At 36.3% G+C, this 23512-nt stretch overlaps 1 protein-coding gene across 8 annotated transcripts in view; it reads left to right on the forward strand.

Moving 5' to 3' along the window:
- Window positions 1-23512, forward strand: part of SCHIP1 (schwannomin interacting protein 1) — a 319470-nt gene that overhangs the window by 261738 nt on the left and 34220 nt on the right. Inside the window, exon 1 of one of the 8 annotated variants that reach the window (XM_087933353.1) lies at window positions 12028-12326. The exons of 6 other annotated variants lie outside the window; for them this stretch is intronic. In XM_087933353.1, the coding sequence (XP_087789479.1) occupies window positions 12297-12326 (30 nt within the window). In that variant the 5' untranslated portion in view covers window positions 12028-12296. Of the gene's footprint in view, window positions 1-12027; window positions 12327-23512 lie in introns of those variants that run through there. One more of the 8 variants, XM_087933355.1, reaches the window with a different exon arrangement.

Genomic DNA, 23512 nt, shown 5'->3' on the forward strand with positions numbered 1-23512 from the left:
GGTCCTTCACTGTTTGTAGGGTGACCCCGCGGGCCAGATCTGATCAGAGCATACGGTACCAGAGCACACAGGCCTTGAGTTGACACCCCTGCAATAGAAGGACTTTGTCTCTGGTGTTTCAGAGATCATCCCAGCTGGAGAAAACTAACCCTAACTCCCACTGTCTCAAAAATGGCAAAATTTAGCTTCCTCCAGTTGAAGAGAGGAATGTTCTACAGTTCCTTGGAATGTTTTATCTACAAAGGTAGAACATTTTGCATATGCCTATTTAAAATTTATCGTGGCAGCAGGTGAGACCACATGGCAGATTTTAGCTTAAATTGGAAACTGAACAGAATCCAACTTGATGGAATTCTCAAAGGATTGGAAAACACCTAGAATACTAAGTCTGTAGTGTAGACTGAACAGAATGGAAAACCTCTGTCATTGCTGCCAAACAGTTGCATGGATGTTTCCATTAACTCATCAGGAATCAAACTCAGTCAAAGAAAGCTTTGTGATTGGTTGGTTTGCTTATTATTCATTTTATTATTATTTGAAACTACAATAATTGAACTGATACCAATATTTTTTCATCCCAAATGGAGGTACCCATTCAAGTTACCAGATAGTTTTTCCAGTTATTTGTATGGTGATAATTTTAAAAGCCAGAAACTCCGCCTTTTTAGAAATAAATTATTGTAACAAATTACTTCTTATGTCAGGCCTGGGGCTTTAGCATCTGTCTCATCTTGTCTTTTATTCCATAGTTATGGAAGATAATTTGTGATATGTGGCACATGCTCTACTATTTTTACCTGGAAAATATTTAAAGGGAACTAATTTCCCTTAAGATTAACTTTGTGTAAAAAGATGTTTCTACAGGCATTTAATAGTAGATGCATGTTAGTCATATTCATTCATTCAAACTGCAGCCTTTTTTCCTTTCAGTAGCTTAAAGGATTAGAGTTAAAAGTCATAGAAATTCCTGAAATACCAGGATAGGGTGTAACAATGAGCTGGCAGACAGTGGAACATTTCAACCAGCTTGTTGAATTCAAAACATGTAGGAATTTAAGCACTAGAAAGGTGTTATTTGTACTCATCGCAAAAGAAGGAAGAGATAAGAATATTTTGACCTCTTTTTAAGAAAGGTTCCTAAGCACTTTATCATGCAGTTGTGTTTGACATTTTCCTATCTACACTCTCTTTCTCACACATACACATACACACACACATGCACACACATTTATATAGAGATCCTTCTATATGTACCTATGCTCATCTGTATGTTCCTTAATTCAATTCAGGTAATCACTATGGCCTGGGAATGGGGAACATTAACATATTATAATGCTGATTACAAAAACTGCTCTTGGAGATCCTTTGAGAGCTATCATTAACCCAAAAGATGGCACTGGGGATTTAACTAAGTCTGAAAGATCAAAGGTGGAGTTCAAGGGTGCTGGCAGTGGACTTTAAAGTCTTAAATGACTTAAATGCTAAGTATATAAAGCAGCAATAGCACTTAGACCACTTTGTGATGCTTTACACCCCTCTAAGAGGTTTACAAAGTCAGCATATTACCCCGAACAACCTGGACCCCCATTTTACCCATCTCGGAAGGATGAAAAGCTGAGTCAAGAAGAGAATCGAACTGCTGGCAGTCAGCAGAATCAGCCTAAAATACTGCATTCCAACCACTGTACCCCCACGGCTCTTAAAAGTACAGGCATCCAGCTATACCTTCCAGTCTTGTATCAATAGACAATAGACATCCTCATTTTGTAAAACCGTCTGAAATTTGTTTGGCCCATAAGGTGAAGGTTTGACTTTTTTTGTGTGTAAGTTTTATTTGAGTTTTCACAAAAAGAAAAGAAATACAAGTAAAACATCTTTTTTGAAAGCAGCATAATCCCAGGTTACATTTCTTCATACAGATGCAAATTCAGGTTCATTCTCATTTTTATATTCTATTCCATATCTTATTACTATTTTACATTTTCTACATAACTTCTCCCCTCTTTTAATTTTCTCAATTTTATTTTATTTATTTCATCTCAATTCAAATCATTATATTTGTATTTTTTGTCGGTCCTGTTTCAATTGTCTATTATCTTTTCTCATTGAACAAAATTTCTCCTGTAGTTACTGACTGGAGTATGACACCTTTATATCTTTCCCCTAAAATTATAACACTCAATATAATACATAACTTCCATTCAGATTCTGCTTGGTACATTCTTAAACAGTACGGTGTCACACTGTATTCTTGAAAAAGGAAAAAATTATAAATGTATAATATAATTAAAACAACCCATTCCAATTCAATTTTTTCATTAATATTAATATTCATTAAAATCTTAACATTTTTCACGTTACTTTTCAAATAAATATCATACTTCTATGGGAACAATTATAAACTTTCCATAGTTAATTCTCCCCCTTCATTTATATTTTATAAAACATTGACTAATTAAAATGTTCCCGTTCCTTCCTAATTCAATTTTCTCATTTATTTTATTTTATTTATTTTATTCACAAACATTTCACTAAATTACACTAACTGTTTTATCCCTCTTTTTAATCATATGTTGTTTCCAATTTTCTAAAGTTCTTTCTATTACAAATATAACAATACAATCTTATGTACCTTTACAGAATCTGTTTTTCAGTTAGATTTTCACCCATTATCTCTAAATAGGTCCTGTTTCTTTATATCTTGCTCCGGACCTTTGTAACTTCTTTTCCTTTCCTTCTTCCCTCTCTTCTTCTCTCTCCCCTTTTTAGCCCTTTGTCTCTCTACCTCTATTTCCCTCTTCTGTATTCCCCTTTTCTGTTGCTTTCCAGCATTATACTTATTTTTCAAATTATTTTTCTTTTCTTTGGTTGTTTTTTTAAGTCTTAAGTTCTCCATTCTCTTTCTCCCCTTTTCTTTTTCTTCCCCACATAGAGTTACTTGTTCATTAAAGATGGCTTCTTCTTTGTCCCAGTCTTCTTGTTTTGCAGTCTTTTCTTGTTGTTTCTCATAGTTCCAGATCTCCATTTCTAAGAATTGAAAAACGAAGCCAAAGGAGCCCTTCCCTTCTTGTGCATCTTCTTTGTATTTTTTAAGTTCCATTTTCAATTCATCCAGAAGTAATGCCATTGTAAAAATTTTAAACAACCACCCAATTGGTTTTAGTCATTCAAATATAATAACCAAAAATCCAAAAGTCACCAAGCAATCCAAATACACACAAGCTGTTTCTTTTTACACTTTCTTTTTTTTTTTCACTTTCTCTTCCTGGGGTTACTATTTAGTTGCAAAGTTTCAGTCAAAATGTATCTTTTAGAAGTCTTATTGAAATTTTACTCTAGATTCTTTTGAAGTCCAGGCAGTCTCCTCCCTCTTCCAGATCCTGCCCTTAATTTTTTTCTCTCCCTTCTTGCTTATAGAAGAAAAAGTTTTTAATGTCCAGAAATCTTTTTTGTCCCTTTAGCATTTAGTTATATTTTCAGCTTAATTGCCTATTGATGCCAAAGCGGATTTTTCCAATTTCTTATTTAGGTCTCTTAGTTGTCAATGTAAGGAAGGAGAGAGAAGGAAAAAAAAGCCAAACCTTTCCCTTTTCACTTTCTTTCACTGCTTCCAACTCTTCTTTGGGAGCGATGTGTCTTTTGTAAAGTTTAAATTCCAGGGTACCTTAGTTGTTGCTTTTTCAACTTAACCCGGTCAGCCAAAACTAAGGTGAAGGTTTGACTTTTGTGTATGTGTGTTTTACTAGCTTTATTTAGTAATTTTTCTACAGTATTTGGCTCTCAATTATCTGAATAGTTATGCTAAACATAATTTTCAACCATTATGAAGCTTGGAATTTCCACTTTATGTCCTGATGGTTGTAAGTTTAGGCACCCATGTGACTGACCTGATTTTACGTCATTTGCAGCAGTCCATAATTCATATTAAGTGAACATGACCATTGTAAAGTGAATATTGAGGTCATTAAACTTGCAGTCCTCAATGGGCATTTTTTGCCAAAAACTGAAAGGAAACACTGACCTCAAAATTATAAAATATGGTCAAATGGCTCATATGATTATGAGACTGCATCAAACACTTGCTAAACTACTGGTCATAAGTCAAGGACTGTGTTAAATAATTGTTCTTAAATAAATAAACTTTATATCGTACATTATTACAATGTATAATATAAATCTTGGGGTTTTAATTTTCTTTTTACTTATGTATTGGCTGCAGTATTTGGGATTTTGGAATATCCAAGATGAGGGGAAGAAAGAGGTAAGGGCATGATTTATGATTGACAGTTCTGTTACCTGGAGAATGCTGTCCAAACTGCTAAAATAATAGAATGCAGCAGCAGCCATTATTTATTATATTTCACAACCTTTGCATTATCTGTGCTCAAAAGCATCATCTGAAAGGAAAGAAAAATGTATGTTCAGATTGACCACTAGATGGTGGCCTGTAGCATTTAGATAAATGAATATAGTTAATTGTTGAAATCTTGGTTTAGCCATGATTTTATTCACTATCTTTTATAAACTATTAAGTATGCAAAGACAGTTTTACAAATGAATCAGATAGCCATTATCAAAACAACGTGTCAGCACTTCAAGGTAGTTTAGATTAGGAATCTAATGCCACGTAGGTCAGTACTATTATTATTGCAAAGCTACAATAACAAAACCTTACAAGTCTGAATGTACTTCCCCCTCCTTTCTTTTATCTTCATAAAAACTAGGAAGGGTCTTGTTTGGGACGTTTGTTCAGGTTATATTCCTACCTAAAATTTATCTGAACATTTTCTTGGTACTGCCGCTTAAGGTAATTCCTTCTTCCCACTAGAGTAAAAGAAGCACTTTGTAGCTACAATATGCTGTTACAGCAGGTGGAAAATCTAGTTGCTAATCTGAAAATTACACAGAGATGGATATAGTGAGTATCTGGATGAGAAACCACCAGAAAATCCCTGACGCTAGATTGGAAAGTTGGAAACAATCTTCCAGAAGAAGGCTTCTTGCATATTGTTAGCCATAATATGAATGTGTGCCCTTGTTACAACCACGAGTGAAGTTTCAATCCAGGGAGACTTTCCATAACCAAAGGATTATTTTCCCAGTTGTCATTGTCTAACCCCTTTCTTATAAACATCAACCCTATGTTCTGCTTTATGTACAAGAAATTGTCCAGTTACACCAGAAAGTTTGAAATAGCTTGTGTTTCTACTTGGCTTTTAAAAAGCTTTTTTTTTTTTTAATTAAATAGAAGGTAGGGGAGTTAGCTTCTCTGAGCTCACTTAGGAATTACTGAACCATGCTTATACTTATTCTAGTCAGTTTGCACAATAAATATTTGCAGTACTTTTAGAACTGTTCAAAGTCCAGAACAGTTTTAATGCCTGTAAGCAGGGGTGGGATTCAGCCAGTTTGGACCGGTTTGGGCAAACCGGGTGTTAAATTTACATCTGGTTCACCAAACCAGTAGTTGAACTGACTGGATGGCCCTACCCACCCACCCCCTCCCAGGAGTCTCCATGTGGCCCATTTTGGATGCAGATAAGTGCAGGGTCTGTGAGGAGGGCGAAAAAGGGGCCTTCCGGAAGTCCGGAAACAGGCTTGTTTCTGGCTTCCGTAGGACCTCAGGACCCCAGGGGAGGCCATTTTTGCCCTCCTTAATGCCTGAGGGAAGCTTCTGGACCCTGGAGAAGGCGAAAATTGGCCTTCCCAGAAGTCCAGAAATAGGCCTGTTCCTGGCTTCTGGAGGGTCTCCGGAACCCGGTTGAAGCCATTTTCACCCTCCCAGAGGCCCAAGGGAAGCCTCCGGACCCTTGGGAAGGTGAAAAACGGCCCTCCTGCAAGTTCCGGTAGGCCATACCCATCATGGCCACGCCCACCCAGCAACTAGGCAGCAAATCGGTTGCTGGGATTTTTGAATCCCACCCCTGTCTGTGAGCTATATTATCCAGTTAGGGAAGCATTTTAAAACAAAATAACATCAATCTGAAACTTTTCTTATAGCTTCCTGTCAATCTTTTATTGAATATTTCCAAGGTAGCAATTTGTCTTCATCATCAGCCAACATTTTTGAACAGCCATCGCAGTTATATTCATAGTCACTTAATCTATTTTTAAATACTTACAAGGGTGGGGGAGTTTTTCCTAATAAGGATGCCACATTCATTGAGAAGTATAAGTGTTATATGCAAGTAGGTTATGGTACCACAATTTTATGATCCGTGTAAAAACATCTGCAGAAAGAAAACCAATTAGTCCATCTTAAAAAGAATCAGAATTTATATTGGCTGTTCTTTTGTTGTTTTACACCAATGGTATACCTGGCAAAAGTCAGGCCAAAGACCTGAGAATTTGTGCACTGTGAAATAGCTCTGAGTCATTTTGCCTATTAATATAACAGTAGTTTATGAAAGAATTTTATTAGAATTGTTTAGGAGATATGTGACATGAAGAGACAAATTAATAAGATAGTTTATACATAAATATAATTTGTATAAGAGAGAAACATAGACAAACTCAAAGAAATGTTTCTAACCCTAACAGAATTCATAATCTGCTGGAATACACTTTTTTATTTATTTAGAATAAATATGTATTCCTTTATTTGGAAAACATTCAAGTTGCAATCTTGGTTGGGTTAATAAAAATAAATCATAAAATATAATTAAAGCAATATAATTTGTAAAAAAATGAAGATTGAGAAAAATGAAGGTTGAGAAGAAGAGAAAAATGAGAAAGATGTGTTTGAATGTAGATGAGAAAACTGAAAAAAAGAAAGAAAGATCCAAAGAGATGTTTAAAGAACAATAGTCAGTACTTGAAATAGTCTATTGGCCTTATGGAAGCAAGTTTGACTTGCAATGATAAAAAGAGACAATTTATGGTATTAGTACAAATTACTTTTCACAGTGTTTAAAAACCAGTCTTTACCTTCTTGGGTTATTGTCACTTCTTCACGCTGTAAAATGATGCTTACTCTGAAAGGGAATAGGGAATATTATTTTCCAAATCATTAAGTTGTACAGGTGGTCCTTCCCTTATAATATGCTCATGCAGCCCAAAACTTTACTTCTCTTTTCAACAGCAAGGCATACTTTCAAGCTGTATCCATACTTTCAACTTGTACCCAGCTTGTGATTAACTATTGCTCCAAAACCTTTCTCACAGATATCATCATCATCATATATTCCCTATCCCGTACTTTATTCTTTCACTGTAGTTTTCCTTACATATTAAGGAAAATTAGCATTTTTCTGTTCCTCTCTTTATTTCCAGCTTGCTTCTTAATCTTTTAGTGAAATTTTGAATGTTTTGTCTTATATAACATTAGTTAATACAGTTTGTGTTATCTGCAGATTTAATTAATGTTCCTTCCACCCTTTTCCCAGTCAGCATAACCGAGAGTTCCAAGGCCATCTCAGCTACCATTTCAGCCACTTTAATGATGAACCATCTTGGTGTTTGTTTATTAGCTGTTCCATGCAACTGTCAGATGTTTGCTTAAATCATCTGTGACTTCAGTATTCCCACAATCTATTAATTCATTTTTTAAAAAAAGAATGACAATACTACTTTGAAAAGACGTATTTGTAATAAATCCATGCTGATGTTACAAGATGCAGATGTCTACTCTGGAGCTAGCCTGACTGAGGCCATTTTGAGGCTCCATGGTTGCCACAATGGAGATGAGGGTTAGGGGGAGGGAAAATAGTGATAGCTGGAGTTTGGTAGCCAAAACAAAATAGTTTCCCTTGTGAACTAAGGACATTTCCACGGGTGGCTGAAGAAAGGAGGAGTGATGTTACCCAAGCAACCGGGTCGCACCCTGATTGGACCATGTAACTGATTATTGGGGGGAAGGGGGAAAACTTTTTCTTTTAATTAGGTGAAAACTGTGGGAACATTTAGAGTCAGTTTTCACAGCCTATGTCAATATGATATATCCAATAAAACTCTTCTTTGAGGAACATACCTGCCTCAGAGTTCTGTTTGCTGTGGGTGTATTACTTGGAACCCTGACAGCAGAATTGTATCATACCTGACCCATCAAAAAACCCTCACCTGACACCCACACCTGAAACCCTTATAAACATAAGAACAATGATACTAACATCCCTAGCCTCTGCTGAAGATGTTACTAGCCTTGTAACAGAAACCAACCCACAAGCTCAGAGAACAAGACTTCACCCTCAGAAACAAGTATGACACTTTAGTGTCTATGACACTAAAACATGTTAGAAGTTGCATTTTGTAAGCCCATTTACCAGCATCACAAAATTCCTCATTCCTCTTTTTTTTCAAGTTCTAAAGCTTCCAGAAATCATGCTGTGAATATCAGAAGTAAGATTTCTATTGAGCTTTGGCAGGAGAAAAAGAAAAAAGGAAACATACACAATCAACTGGAAAATTCTTATTTCTCATGCCATTCCATTTTTTCCTGGCTCTTTGCAGTCCTTGATTGCTGACAAAATAACCTTTAAAATTCTCATTCCCCACCCTTCAACCAGAATGTGTATGTAGGAAATTGTGAAAAAAGTGTTTTGAGGAGTCAAATCATTTTATATTAAAACAATTATGCTTTGCACAGAAATAGTTCTCTGTGTTAGCATATGTAAAAGCATTATAACAACCTTTGGAAGGCCAGCTACGTATGTATACATGCACAGGCAATACTTGCACTAGGTCAGTGGGCCCCCAACCTTTTTTGTGCCACGGCCCGGTACCAGCATCACAAAATGATCCGCGGCCCGGTACCAGCATCAGCACGCATGGCAAGGCGAGCCAAGCAACTGGCCAGCCAGCCGTACCCCGCTTCTCCCCGCCACCTTCAACTCCTCCTTTGTACCTTTGTCGATGGGCTTCAGGACGGTCGCCTGGCTCACCTTGCCTTGGGTGCTGAAAGAATCCTTACGCCTTAGTTTTGTTCGAAGCCGCCCCCCCACTTCGATGAAACTAAGGCGTGAGGATTCCTTCAGGACCCAAATGCCGCTTTCTAACCAGAAAAGCTCACCTGAAGCACTTTCTCATCAAAACAAGATGGCGGCACCCAGCAAACCGGCAGCCCAGTAGAAAATGTTCCACGGTCCGGGACCGGTCCATGGCCCGGTGGTTGGGGACCCCTTCACTAGGTGACATTGTTATGCATGCATATAACTTTTCACATCAGCTGTTCATTAAATCAGCTGCCCATGCCTCACTCAGCTATTGGCCTGAAGTTGTCTTTGGCTGTTCTAAAGAGCTGATTTCCCCTTAAGCAACCAGCAAGTCACAGTGGAATTGGGTACAATTCAGTACACTCAACCATTGATTGTGTTGAAGATGCTGTCAGTTGACTGCTAGGGAACGGCTTCATACTAGCACCTGTTTGCACTTTTAAGCTGGTGATGGCGTGCTCTCTGGCATCCAAGGCGGTATTGAGATTTCCTTGGAATAGAGATGGGCTAGTTCAAGAGTTTTCAAACTTGTGGACTTCAACTCCCAGAATTACTGAGCTAACATGACTGGAGGAGGAATTCTGGGAGTTGAAGTCCACAAGTCTTAAAGCTGTCAAGTTTGAAGACCCCTGGGCTAGTTCTTTCAAACCAGGCTCTCCTTGCATACCAGCATGTATCTAACTAATCTTCAGTTTGGTTAGTAAAGCTGGTTGGCTTTCCATCTGTTTCTTCATGAAGTACCCCTACTCCCCATTGACAGGATTTATTGGGCTGCTTTTTAACTATTGTTGTGCTGTTTTTGAAGCTTAACACTATTCTTAACTAAAGAACACATAGTACTCTGATCTATCTAGTCCCCCAGTCTGTTCTCCCAATGGCTAGCCAATAGCATGAGGAGGCCCACTAATCTATGAGCATATGGCCTTCAGAGACAATCATGCAGTCATCAAGGTTAATTACCCATTGATTACCATGACTTCCATGAATTGATCCTATTGATTTTTGAAAACAGCCAAGCCGGTAGCCAGCACCATATGTCATGATAGCAAATTCCAAAGTTTGATTATATGGTAAGTAAAAGAATATTTACTGATTCTTCAGTTCATCTGGTTCTGGTATTTAGGAAAATAGCTTCTCCTTGTCCACTTTATCCAAAGCCCCCAATGTCACAACCTTTTCCCATAGGGAAGCTGCTTCAGCCTCTTGATCATCTTGGTTGCCCTCCTCCGAACCTTCTTTAGCTCCACTATATCCCTTTTCAGATGTTGCAATTAAACTATACGCAATATTCTTGATGTAACATATGTTCAGAACCTGCCAAACCATAGCTCATGGCAAAGAACTGTCCAGTGGACCAGCAGAGTGAAATGTTGCTTATGCAACTCCCTTTAAGGCACTTATCAGCTGCCATTTGGGCTGTCACATCTATGAATTAATCCAGATCCCTGAGCCAAGAACTGTTCTCCTGTCCTCCCTCACCTGCTACCTCTCCCAGGCCAAGCAGCTGATCTCACAGCAACACTGCCACTGAGGGATTGTTTTGCCAGTTGATGACACAAAGGTGTAATCTCTGCACATGAAATGCATACACTGTCTCTGATGAAAAGAAGCCATTGGGATTGGTATTTCAGTAACAAAATCTCTTTTCTTTTTTTCACCTAATACTTTACATTTTGTAAAGCTCATATTTTAAAAAAAAAATCCTTAGAAAAAGCAAGTAAAAAACTAACCTAAAGGATGTTTCCAAAATGTTTTAATTTGCAGAAGACAAGCTCTTGCAACCTGGAAAACTCTGGATGGCAAGCTATCCTTTTGGTTTATTGCTCTCAACGTTAGGAAATGTATCCTTAGTTCTAGTCTGCTTCTCTTTTTGGTTACTTTTCATCTATTGTTTCTTTTCTTGCCTTTTGGTGCTTTGGAAAATAGTTTGACCCCCATCTTATTTAGGGATCTTGTTATTTATTTCTTTTCCTCTTAGAGTAATTGGATGGACATAGATGTGTGCAAAGTTCCTCTAAATGTACATTAATCTTAGCAAAGAAACAATTTAACAACTTAACTGTTTTTCCCAAGAAAGATGCATTCAGGGCTAATGAAAAAAATACCAGAGAATATTCTAGTAAAGAGCAGATTGGCCCATGTTCACCACCATAGTCACTGGATGACTTTGGGTCAGTCACTCTTTCTCAGTTCAGTCTACCAGGGATAGGATGTTGGTGTGGGAAAAATACCAGGATAACACATTATGTATGGAGTCTTGAACTTCTTTATAAAAGCAGGGGTATAAAATACATTACTAAATAAGGGCTGATCTGGGAGTTGCAATATTACTTAATTGACACTATGAAGCATCAATTAGAACAAACTCATAATTTGTTTTACTGAGATAAACTGAAAACTCTAAAATAGGAAATATGTCTTCAAATTCAGTGATGTAAGCCAATGACTTCTTTTTTTAAATCTATTCTTTGCATGTGGGAGGTGGTTTGCTATTCCAAAGGATCTCTCTTTTGGGTAAACACAGCTCAACAGTACACAGAAGTAGATCAATAGCAATGCATCCTGTGGTGCTCAAGGCATTTTTGAAAAGTGTTTACCAAGTCTAATGGTTTATTAGAAAATGCTAGTTTGCATTGTTTTAGAAATTAGTATATCCCAATTGTTGAATCTGATTTTAGGGATCTGTGTGGTTGTTCTGCTGAAGGAAAAAGATCCCATTTCTTTTTAACCCCTGATTTTAACATTTCATTTTCAGTGTATTTAAAAAAAAATCATCAAAGCAACATTTTGGTACTTTCTTAAGATGGCTGATTTTGAAAAAGTTCTTAGGATGTAGAAGTTACACCTTCACGTTTGATTTAAAGTCAACTTATCAAGAAAAATGACTACAGGAAAGACAGGATTAGACCTTTGTGGCAGTGCTTAAGTTCGCCTTTTTCCTTTCCTTTTTCTTTTTAATGAGGACTAGAATATTTCCACTGTGAACTGCCTTAATAGAGCACCAAAAGATCACACTTGCGTCACACCGATCTTTTTCTTTGTGCCTATAATATAATTGGCTGATTGTGCTAGCAACGCGTGAGCTGCTCTCCCCCTTCCTTTCCCATCAGAGCACTCTTGGCTACCTATTATTAAGCCTTGTTGCTGGTTCCCTGAGAGGAACTGCTCTGCTGCTTCTTGCTAGCAAAGGCAGTGCCATTGCGCAGGTTGAAACAGCAGAAGCAGCATCCATTTTAATCTGCAGGAAGCCTCTCTCTCTCTCTCTCTGTAGAAAGCCGTCTTCTTTAGACCCAGCAGGGTTTCCAGCTTGCAGCTTCGGTAAACAGTCTCGGCTCTTCAATCTGCTTTTCTGGATGATGCTCTGAGATGGTACACCAGGAAAACTGTTCTTATCAGGTAAGGAAAGGGATCTCTTGTACCCTAATCTTCCATCGGAAGAGACAGAGAAGAGGCCTCCCCCTTTTTTTTTTCAATGCAGCAAGTTGCTTCTTTTCAGCTTCTGCTAAACTGGGTAGCTTATTTTTTTTTTTAAGCTTATATTTTCTTTTTCTCTTCTCAACGCAGCTGCTAGGGGGTATGATGAGCAGGGAAGAAAATAATCCAAATATTTCTTTAAGGTAGTTGGTTGTTTAGTATCCGTTGCTAAATCTGTATCTATGTGCCTTCTTAGAGTGAATGAAAACAACTCTGGACAAAATAGTAATTAGTTCTGCTTCCTAATTGCACGTCATTAGGATTGAAAAACTGATAGATTTCAGTTTAATCCATATAAGAGAGGATGTTGCTGGCTGCATTGAAGATATTTTGAGAAAATTGTTAACTGAAGAAAAATAAATATTGTTAAAGTATATCTATTACAACAGTTATGTATTCCAGCTCCCCTTAGCTTGTCAGCAGCATCATATATGTAGGTTTTAAACTAGCAAGAAATATGCCGATAAATTGCACCAAACATTTATTGTCATTTATCTTTACAATCAAGATACTGTGTTTTGATTATAGTGCTTAGATTTACTTCTTAGTTACTACTGATCTCGGGAGAAAGAAGTTGCTTCTTTTCTCAAGAACATTACTACTGGTTTTTCTTATGAACATTATAACACTTTGAAAACAAAACATATAAAATGTAGATAGCATGCAGTTTTGACAAATAATATTCTACCATTTTATATCTTTTTGTACAGGGACCTTTCAAGACTCAGTAGGAGTTATTGAGCTGTATTATGTTTAGACTGTGTGTAATTGGAAGGTGGTATCAAGAATCAGTGGTGTGAGAAATCTTATCATCAAAGCAATATAAAATACTAAACAAACTCAGATGTGTTTTCATTTCTAATCAGCATTTTCCTATAGTTTCTTTATAGTGGAATATTTCAGTGGGTTTTTAGTAGACGTGTTAGTTTATATAGTGCTATTCCCTCGTTTTTAAAATGTATTTTATGTTTTCAGTTTGTTTAGACAAATCGGCAACTATAGAAGAAAAGTTGATAGAGCACAAATCTGACATTATACTTTATTTTAAAAGATATGTCCCTGTATATAATAATTTAGATGAAAATCCAAGAAGGTAATGCTATCTGAGGACAGTGTAGGGATAAACAACAACTGGCTTTTTAATTTTTAATAAATACCCAGCTGTGTCACAAAGAATTCTTTTAGAGCCATATTTTGAATTCTGGTTGATGTTAAAGGTCATCTTTTATCTCTTTTGAAAAAGAACTCAGTTCTTTAGCAAGTTTGATCAACAGTAAGTACACTGAGTAGTATCTGAGATACTAGAATGAGCAGATTTTTATATAGTTTGGTATTTAAAATTTGGGTCCCTGCCATAATGAAATTGGTATGGATTATAAATTGCATGTTAATAGATAAAATCTTTGTAATAAACAAATTACTTTAAAAACAAAAAGGCTATCACACTATTTTTAAGCAAAGGAAAAGGCAGACGTTATATGTTAATTCATAGTTTTAACCCAGCTGTGATACAGAATCTAGATTTTAGATTCTAATCAAAAGATAACATGATTAGATTCCCACAATGCAAGCAGTAAAAAGATGCTTCTTTCATGGAGGGAAGTAAAATCTTAAAATCACTGCCATCTGTGAGTAGATAATAAATGCCTTGTTTGCATCATTTTTCTAGATGCATTGAGTTACCTAGCTATTAAAATATAGTATTCCATTCTTTTTAAAAATAAGCTATTCAAACATTAGAATCTTCATTTATTTTTTTATGTAGAACCAAAAATCACTAAGGACATTTCCACACTTTGGTTTCCCTTCCCTTATCATCATAATCCATGAATTGTGGCTTAATAGCCACAAATGAACAAACTAATGTATCACTTATTTTCTTCAGTTTTGCCCTTTTCTATATGCCAAATGGACAAACAATCCAGAAATGAGAGAATTCTATATGAGGTCCAAAGCTGAGATGACATTTTATTCTGTTTAAACAAGCCAGGATTAGTAAACCAGCTTTGAATCTAATCTTGCTATTGGCTTGTAAACTGTTAGCCTAGGTTATTTTTTTTTTTCATTAAAAATTCTCCGTCTTCAGAAAGGTAAAAAAAAGTCTGCCAATGAATTGCTTATGCAGATTCTGATCAATAAACAAGATTGCGTGGCTTTCTTTGGGATTATTTTATTTATTTATTTTTTAAAATGGGTAATTAAATACAGAAAAACAAATCCATGTCCACTTTGTTTACAAGATTGTTCTGGTTACACAGAAGCCCCTCAGCATTCTTGGAATGAAAAAATAAAAAATGGTAGATGGCTGCAACCCAGTGTTTTTCTTTGATGTCTCCTTTTTCAGAAAAAAATATATAAGGGAAGGACAGGGATTGTGGAGCAGAATGCAGCCATTTTACTTCTGGTTCATGTCTTACAACAGTCTGATCACCATGGCACTCATTTTGCAAACAACTACCTCCACCCCAGGGCAACCATTTTGTATGAGCATCTATGAAATACTTGCAATGTTCAAAATGCCTTCAATTTCAATGTTCAATACTTCAATGTTCAAAATGCCTTCAATGCCAGTACAATTGCCTGTTTCTCTAACTAGAGCTTTATGCAACCATGAAGAGAGGAAATACTAGTACGAGGTTAAACCAACAGAAAGCAATGCTTTAAACATACATAGTACTTGTAGGAGAATGGATTTGAGTTATTCTTTTGAACATTAGAACCAGTTGTGTAGGTACAGTAGCTCAAAGATGTATTTGCTGGAAATAAACATTTTACAGTCAACTGTTGAATTTTTGTTTTAGTTTGTCTTCTTTTGGCAAGTAGAGATGAGAGAGAAGATCAATATCAGTGCATAAATAAATAAATAGGAGGAGAAAGGACCATTAGCTATGTTCACCACTATGAGTTATTTATAGAAACTAATAAAGGCAGGATAAAAAAATCTTTAAAATGGATAAATAAAATAAGGATTCTTATGAGCTTTCATATTTAAAAGGTAATATTTTCTTTGTTCGGTAGTGTTGCTTCTGCACTCCTTGAATGTGTGTTTTAGCAGAGGCTCTGTGTACGGATACATCAAGTACAAATTTCTCTACCAATAAAGAATCTAGATTTCTGGACTAAAGTCAGTTTGTAAAATCACATACTATTGGTGGTTTTATTGTGGTCTATGAATGATGGCTAATGAATTATGACAAATCTGAAAGGAACCAAATTTAATAAGGCTGGACACATATGAGCAAATTAGGTGAGTTCATTCTTTACACTAAGCCAGAGATAAGTTCAATGCAAGTCATCTCTGACATTACATTGCAAATCATCTCTATCCAGTTTCAACAGGAAACCGCCAAATGCTGGAAGTTAAGACCTACATAACCTATACATTGTTTATAAACAAACATTCCCTTCCTAACATCAAACACTACAAGGGGAGGGGTGGCTGAAAGTTATGGTTCTCATACTCATTACGATCCTGCTCCCAACCATGAAAGTACTCCAAAAGATTTCTAATGCCCATCCACTACTTAACTTTAATCCTGCTCTCCTGTAAACTAGAAAGCCAAGATTGAATTTATGCACATCCACACCAACTGCATGACAGCTTGCCCAATGTATAAACTTGTGGCTAAAGTTTTAAAATTATCCTGGTAGGCTAGAATAAAATGAGTTAATTGAGCCACTAGTTTTGTATGAGGCTAAATTGACATTTAATTTTAGACTTTATCAACAAAAATATAATCTAGTTTCAGTCTATTTGGTCAAACCCTGTCTCAGTTGGGTGCCCAGTCTGGATTCACACATTAAGAAGAACTCAGAGAAATTGGATTAGATTCAAAGAAGCACAGTGATGATGATCAGGGCATCAAAATTAAATTTTCTAAGAAGTTGCTATTGCACTGGATATTTTCCTAGAACTGTGCTTTCTCATAATTGCTAAGATGAATTTTTACCATTCTTATGTCCTCTGACATTTTCATGGCTGTTCTCCAATCTGTTACACTGTCACAACACATTCAGAATCCATTAGTGTATGACTGATGATACGTAGGAATGTGCCAGTGTTACACTGAAGATAATTTTGAAATTTACCAGTTGGGTTGGGTTTTCACACACAAACATTCACAGGATTATTCTCAAATATAGATATCTTGGTATTTTAAGCTGACTCTAGATCATTTATGGCCTTGTTACCAATGTAGTATTTTGTTTTCATTTATTTTAAACTCAGGATGTTTAAATATTTTTAATATTATGTCATGCAGGAAGGGAGGGAGGGATTTAATTTACTCTATTGTCAAAGTAGGCTATATATTCCTAATCTTCATTCTCTTATAAATTAACCAAATTTATTGAGAAAGCTTTGATGAGAGACTGTTCAAAGATGTTTGGAAGTAATAAGTTTTGAGCACCAATGAGTCTTTGAAGCAAAACAAAAAAGCAAAATCTACATACTTGAAGGATTCCCCTGATATTGTAGCAGAAAATGCCTCATTGAAGCCACTTACAAATGTTTCCCTAATGTAAACCAAACTAGATAAAAAATGAGCAACATATATGAATGCTAATTTTTTTATATCTTACATCAATTATCACTATTGAAATGGATTTATAAGGGTTGAATAAAAATTAATTAAGCCAACAGAAGGCAGTAGCTATGACATGTTCTTTAACACCTTTTTCCACATTTTGCTAGTGGGAACCTTCTGTAAGAAAGTGTCTTGTTACTTATTTTATTTTATTTATTTATTTATAAAATGTATTGGCCATCCATCTTACCTCATAGTAACTCTGGGAGGCTTACAGTCCTAAGTCTGCTTTAAGGAACATGTAATGGTTGATTTTTTTAAAAAATTATGATAGAAGTCACTTCCTATAGCAGATAAATGTAAGTTGCTTGTAAAAATGAGTGTGTTAATATGAGTACTCTGTATCACTGGGTAAAAATGTAAAAGATGTTATACTTACAGTTTTTGAAATGCAGATGGTATTATCCATATGGGTTTCCTTGATCATGGCACCACTATCAACTTAGACTACTATATTGCAAAAATCAAAAGTTTGAAACAAGGATTAAGTAGAGTTCAGAAATAAAGGAAGGAAATTTTGTTGCAGCATGACAGCCCTGCTCCTCCCATCTCATGAGCCACCCAAGAGGCAATTGCAAGGTTGAGTCTCAGTGCCTTATCTTATCTGCCATACTGTCCAGACTTGGTGTCCTGCAAATTCCACCCTTTCCCAAAACTGAAGAAATACTTCCATGGCCATGAAATATTTTCATGAAAGAACTGCAAGGACTTTGTTGAAGAGGCAAAGTATGAGGTGTTGATTGATCGATTTTTCCTTACTTCTGAATGTGCCATGTCCTCATTATACCCAATTTCCAAAATGAATTGAGTAGGTCATAGCAGTGTAGAAAGCTATTGGATTGGAACAGAATGGTATGGGGGATATAATTTAGAATCAAAAGGTTTTATGAGATGGAAGATTGGACATCTTGAATCACCCTGGAAAAGGGTAAAATTCATTGGAAAATATTTCTAAAGAATTGTGTTTAAGATTATATTTTTAAATTTTGCTATCTATGTTGTTTGTAGGCACAGAAATTTATTTGTGATGCAAGAATATTCAATTACCATACATTGTTCTCATAGGAAAATACACAATTTTCTGCTATTTTTACACTGATTGATTTGATTAAATGCAAAGAAGTATATGATTTTTTTGAGTTGTCAGCAGTATCTTAGGAAGATTTTGTCATACAGTATTTTAACATTCTTAGCTAATAAAACTTTAAAATCTCCACTTTAGTAAATGAATAGATTTTTCACAAAATGAGTAGATTTATCTTTTTGTTTGCCTGGTAATTGAACAGGAAAAGGGAAGAATTAATTTTAGTAACACTAGGAAATGACTGAGTCAGCTGTGAAGATGGGAGCCATAAAAAAAGTAAAGCATATTAACATAATTCCTATGTGCAGAAAAGTAATTACACAGAAGCCTATAAGAAAAATAATTGAATTTAGCTTGCCCGGCATACTAATGCATGTCTTCTTTTAAACTTTTGAGTAGTACATACTAGAGATTTTAAGTCTTTTACAATTGATGTAAATGTATTGTAGGATCAAATATTTTCTGTATATTTAATAGATTTGAAAGGGAAATGTTAATAGCAGTTTTATTGATATTCTGGTACATAGATAGCATTCATATCACAATTTTATTTTACTAAGTGGATCTTCCACATTTTTTTCTTAATAGTTTTACCCATTGCAGTGGAAGCCACATTTTCATGTCTGAAACACTTAAAAATAGATAAAAGTAGATATCTAAAGCAATATTTGCATATTTGAAATCTCAATTTCACTGGAACTTAGAAAATCCTAAAACAGTATCCTCTTTTTTGCTTTATTTATTTTTTATTATTTTCTTTGTATATTTTCTTTTGTGGCTTATTAGGTCTAGCAGATTAAATGCCAGAAACATTATGTTCAAATTTTCTGAAAATCATGACTAACCATTGCAGGCTTATGACTTGCTAATTATTTGACTTGATCATTTCATCTGTTCCTTTAAGTGTAACAGAAGGACAAGCTTGGAAGGTTTTGAACAAATGGATCATAGCATTTTGTTGATCCTAATTTTCTTTCACTAATCTTAACTATGTTTTCTTTGGAAAAGGTAGGTTTTAAACCATGAGCTATAGAAATACCTTCTTTAAAAAAAAAGTTTGGATTGACTTCAAGCAAAACATCAGTCTACAGTTAATCCAAAATGGATGGAAACTTCTGAATTTCAATTCAGTCATGCCAGAAACTAAGTTGGCCTTGAGCTAAATCCAGTAATATATAAAATGCAGTTTCCTATATATTCAATTGCAATTATAATTATTTAATGACAGTAAAAACCTTCATAGAACAAGGAGGATGTCTGAACATCCCTCAATGAAACCACATTTGCCAACTGATTCTAGATGTGTTTGGACTATAATTTCCAGCTAGAAGTTCTGCGAACATATCTGAACAATAGTAAGTTGGAAAAGAACTAATGTCTTTTTGTGTAAACTGTCTGAGGAAACAACTTACAGTCAATGTTGAATAATAATGTTCTTCAGAATAATGTTCTTCAGAAGTAGCTGAGTTTTTGCTGCTGGTTATAGGTTCTGGATATGGTGGCTTTGCAGTATCTGGAATCCCATTCCCAACCCCAGTTTAAAGCAAAATACTCTTATAGTATCTCAGGTGTAAGCTGGTGATAAGTCTCCCTACCCTTCCAATAAAAGATAACAGCATGAAAGGGCCTTCCTCAATTAAATAGGTGTCAAGGTTGTTGAGACATCTCTCAAACATTAAGTCATAAAACTGTAATTTGAATCATAAATGACACTTGTTTATTGTTAGGTGTAGATAACTTTTTGAGTAAATCTTATTGCTTATTTTAACAGAAAAGCATTGAAAATTATTATGCTCTTTGGCAGTTGCCTCAATCAAAAAGTAATTCTTTTGGAGTAATTGGTTAGGATTGCAGATGAAAGAGATAGAATTTGGGCAAATGGGTGATTTCCCAGTTAGGGCAGTGACCCTTTTATAACCTTCTTTCTAACTATTTCCTGTGATCCATCAACAAAGCAGGTATTTTCACTGATAATGGAAAAGCTTGTAGCTGTTAATATGACCATCTCCTGAATTTTTATCAGCATGAGAACTCACAATTATAATCATGCCTCTCAATTTGCAATGACTTTGACAGTGCAGTGTTGTTGGCGATTGGCTAAAAAAGGGTGCTAATAGGTCCCATGTGGCCTCTTGGCCAAAGGGCTGCCCAACTCTATACAATGATAAAAATTAAACAGCTAATAGCTAAATTTGTCTCAAGGTGACTTAACCCACATCATTTTATCCAGATTCTTCATGCTGATGTAATGTAATTCACTAACATTTTGAGAACAATACTTAACAGATAACAGATAATCAGAGTTGGAAGAGAACTTGTAGGTCATCTAGTCCAGCCCTCCATCCAAGTGGGAGACCCTAGACCATTTCTGACAAATGGCAGTCCAATCTCTTCTTAAACATCTCAAGTGATGGAGTTCCAACAACTTCCAACAGCAAGCTGTTCCATTGGTTAATTGTTCTCACTGTCAGAAAGTTTCTCCTTATTTCCAGGTTAAATCTCTCCTTGTTCAGTTTCCATCTATTGTTCCTTGTCTTGCCTACAGGCACTTTAGAAAATAGATTGACCCCTCCTCTCTCTGGCACCCCTCAAATATTGGAAGACTGCTAACATGTCTCCCCTGATCCTTCTCTTCACTAGACTAGCCAAGCCCAGTTCCTGTAACCGTTCCTCATATGCCTTAGTCTCCAGTCCCCTAATTATCCTGGTTGCTCTTCTCTGCACTTTTTCTAGAGTCTCAACATCTTTTTTATAATGTGGTGACAAAAACTGGATGCAGTACTCTAGGTGTGGTACGAAGGCTTTTTAGAGCGGTATTAGTCCCTCACTTGATCTTGATTGTATCTTAAGATTGCATTAGCTTTTCTGGCTGCTGCTGCACACTGCTGGCTCATATTTAGCTGGTTGTCCAGTAAGAGTCCAAGATCCCTCTCACAGTTACTGCTATTGAGCCTGGTTTCACACAGTCTATATGTGTACTTTTGGTCTTTCTTAATTAAATTCCTAATTTGAAAGAGAGTTTCTCTCTCGCAGGCAGTTCTGCTTTGGTTATCTTCTGTTTTGGAATCTTAAGGATAATTTAAAGTTATGTTTGCACAAGATCAAAAGAGAAATAAAGAGCTACTATTATGAAATTAACTAACAGCAGTACATCAAAGTGAGATGCCTTGAAGTTTTGTGAGAAAGCCAAACCAACTCCAGATGTCCAGTTGGAGAGGCTGTGAAGAATGTCAAAACATATCCAAAATATTTGCTCAAGCAAACTAACAAAAATCCCAAGCACTGCAGGAACTGGCACCTGTTTATTCCAGAGGACTTTTGTCTCTGTGAATTGATTGTTCTTTGCAATCAAACAGTAATGTTTCTAAAGTGCAGTTGGATTTCAGAAATGTCTCTTTTATTACTACATTAAGAAAAAAAAAATTGAGCAACTCCCTGAACCAAGGACTTACACTCTAGATCTAGAGCAGGGGTGTCAAACTCAATTTCATGAGGGTTGTGTTTGACCTTGGAGGGGCACATGGCCGGGATGTGTGTGGCCAGCTTGATATCACTCATGTCTGGGCAGTTGTAGTGGCCAAGTGCTGAGGCAGGACTTCCCTCAGACCACCTCAAGCTTTGTTTTTGCTGGCAGGGGGCTGCAAGAGGCCATCACAGCTGAAAACGGAGCCTGGGAGGGGCCCTCCTGAGCTCTGTTTTCACTAGGAGAGGCACTGCAGGCCAGTTCTTTGCTGTTTCCAGGGTGGCCCTGCAGGCGAGATCTAAGCATTGTTTGACACCCCTGAGCTAAAAGGGAAGATTGTCTAGGAAATATAGGTATTTCAGTATTCCCATGGTCACATGATCCAAATTCAGCCGCTTGGCAACTGACTCATATTTATGACATTTGCAGTGTCCTGAGGTCATGTGATCACCTTTTCTAATCTTCTGACAAGCAAAGTTAATAGGGAAGCCAGATTCACTTAACAAATGTGTTACTAGCTTAACACACTTCAGTGATTCACTTAGCAAACTGTGGCAAGAACGGTTGTAAAATGGGGCAAAAAAACCTCGTAGCAACAGAAATTTTGGGCTCAATTGTGGTTGTAAGTTGAGGAGTATCTTCTGTAGTAGAAAATTTTCTATTAGTTGAAGAGGCAAATTTGATAGCTCTTTTATGCTATTAATTATCTAAGAATCATAGCTACCCATCAAAAGTGGGCTTTCAAAAAAGGGGGAAATAAAAAGAAGCAAAGGAGAACAGCTTCATTATTGCAGAAAACGTGCCTTAGGCATGGAAGCTGACTGAGTGACTTCAGACCAATTGCTTTCCCTCTGCCCACTCCACCTCACAAAGTTGGTGTGGAAACATTGGAAGACAGAGTATTACATACGTCACCTTGAGATCTAACAAAAATTAAGGCAGGAACTAATAACTGACCACAGTCCAAGGAGATTTTGGTTTCAGAAAAAAACTATCCTGTAATCTGCAACTCTTACAGTGCAAAAACATATGGGCTACACAACTCGATCAGGGCAAAGCAATAGACTCAATTTACATAGACTTCTGTAAAGCCTTTGATTCAGTGGCACGCGACAAACTACTCCTAAAACTAAAATCTTATGGTATCTCTGGACACCTGCATAACTGGATAGAAGCATTCCTGTCAAACAGGCAACAAATGGTCAAAATTGGGAATGTCCTATCAAATTCTGTACCTGTCAACAGTGGTGTCCCCCAATGCAGTGTTCTAGGACCAACTCTCTTCATACTCTACATAAATGACCTCTGTGATCATGTTAAGAGCAACTGCGTTCTCTTCGCTGATGATGTAAAGTTATTCAACACCACAGACAATACTGCTACCCTTCAAAAAGACCTCGACTATGTATCAGAATGGTCAAACAAATGGCAACTTCAAATCTCAACAAATAAATGCTCTGTCTTACATATTGGCAAAAAAAATCAGAAAATAAAATACAAGCTGAATAGTCAAGACCTTGTTGATGATCCAAGCTCTGTCAAGGACCTTGGAGTACTCATCTCTAATGATCTAAGTGCTGAAATCCACTGTAACTACATAGCCAAAAAGGCATTAAGAGTTGCTAAGCTAATCCTGCGTAGCTTTTTCTCTGGTAATATCACACTACTAACTAGAGCATACAAAACATTTGTTAGACCAATACTCAAATACAGCTCATCAGTCTGGAACTCACATTAGGTATCTGATATTAGCACAATTGAGAAAGTCCAGAAATATTTCACAAGAAGAGTTCTCCACTCCTCTACTCATTGCAGAATACCTTATGCCACCAGACTTGAAACTCTAGACTTAGAAAACTTAGAACTACGCCGCCTTCGGTCCGATCTAAGTATAGTATATAAAATTATACTTTGCAATGTACTACCTGTCAATGAATACTTCAGCTTCAACCATAACAAAACAAGAGCACACAAT

The sequence above is a fragment of the Pseudonaja textilis genome, chromosome 4 (genome assembly GCF_049901715.1).
Source record: "Pseudonaja textilis isolate UNSWEBS1 chromosome 4, rPseTex1.2, whole genome shotgun sequence".
NCBI classification, from domain to species: domain Eukaryota; kingdom Metazoa; phylum Chordata; class Lepidosauria; order Squamata; family Elapidae; genus Pseudonaja; species Pseudonaja textilis.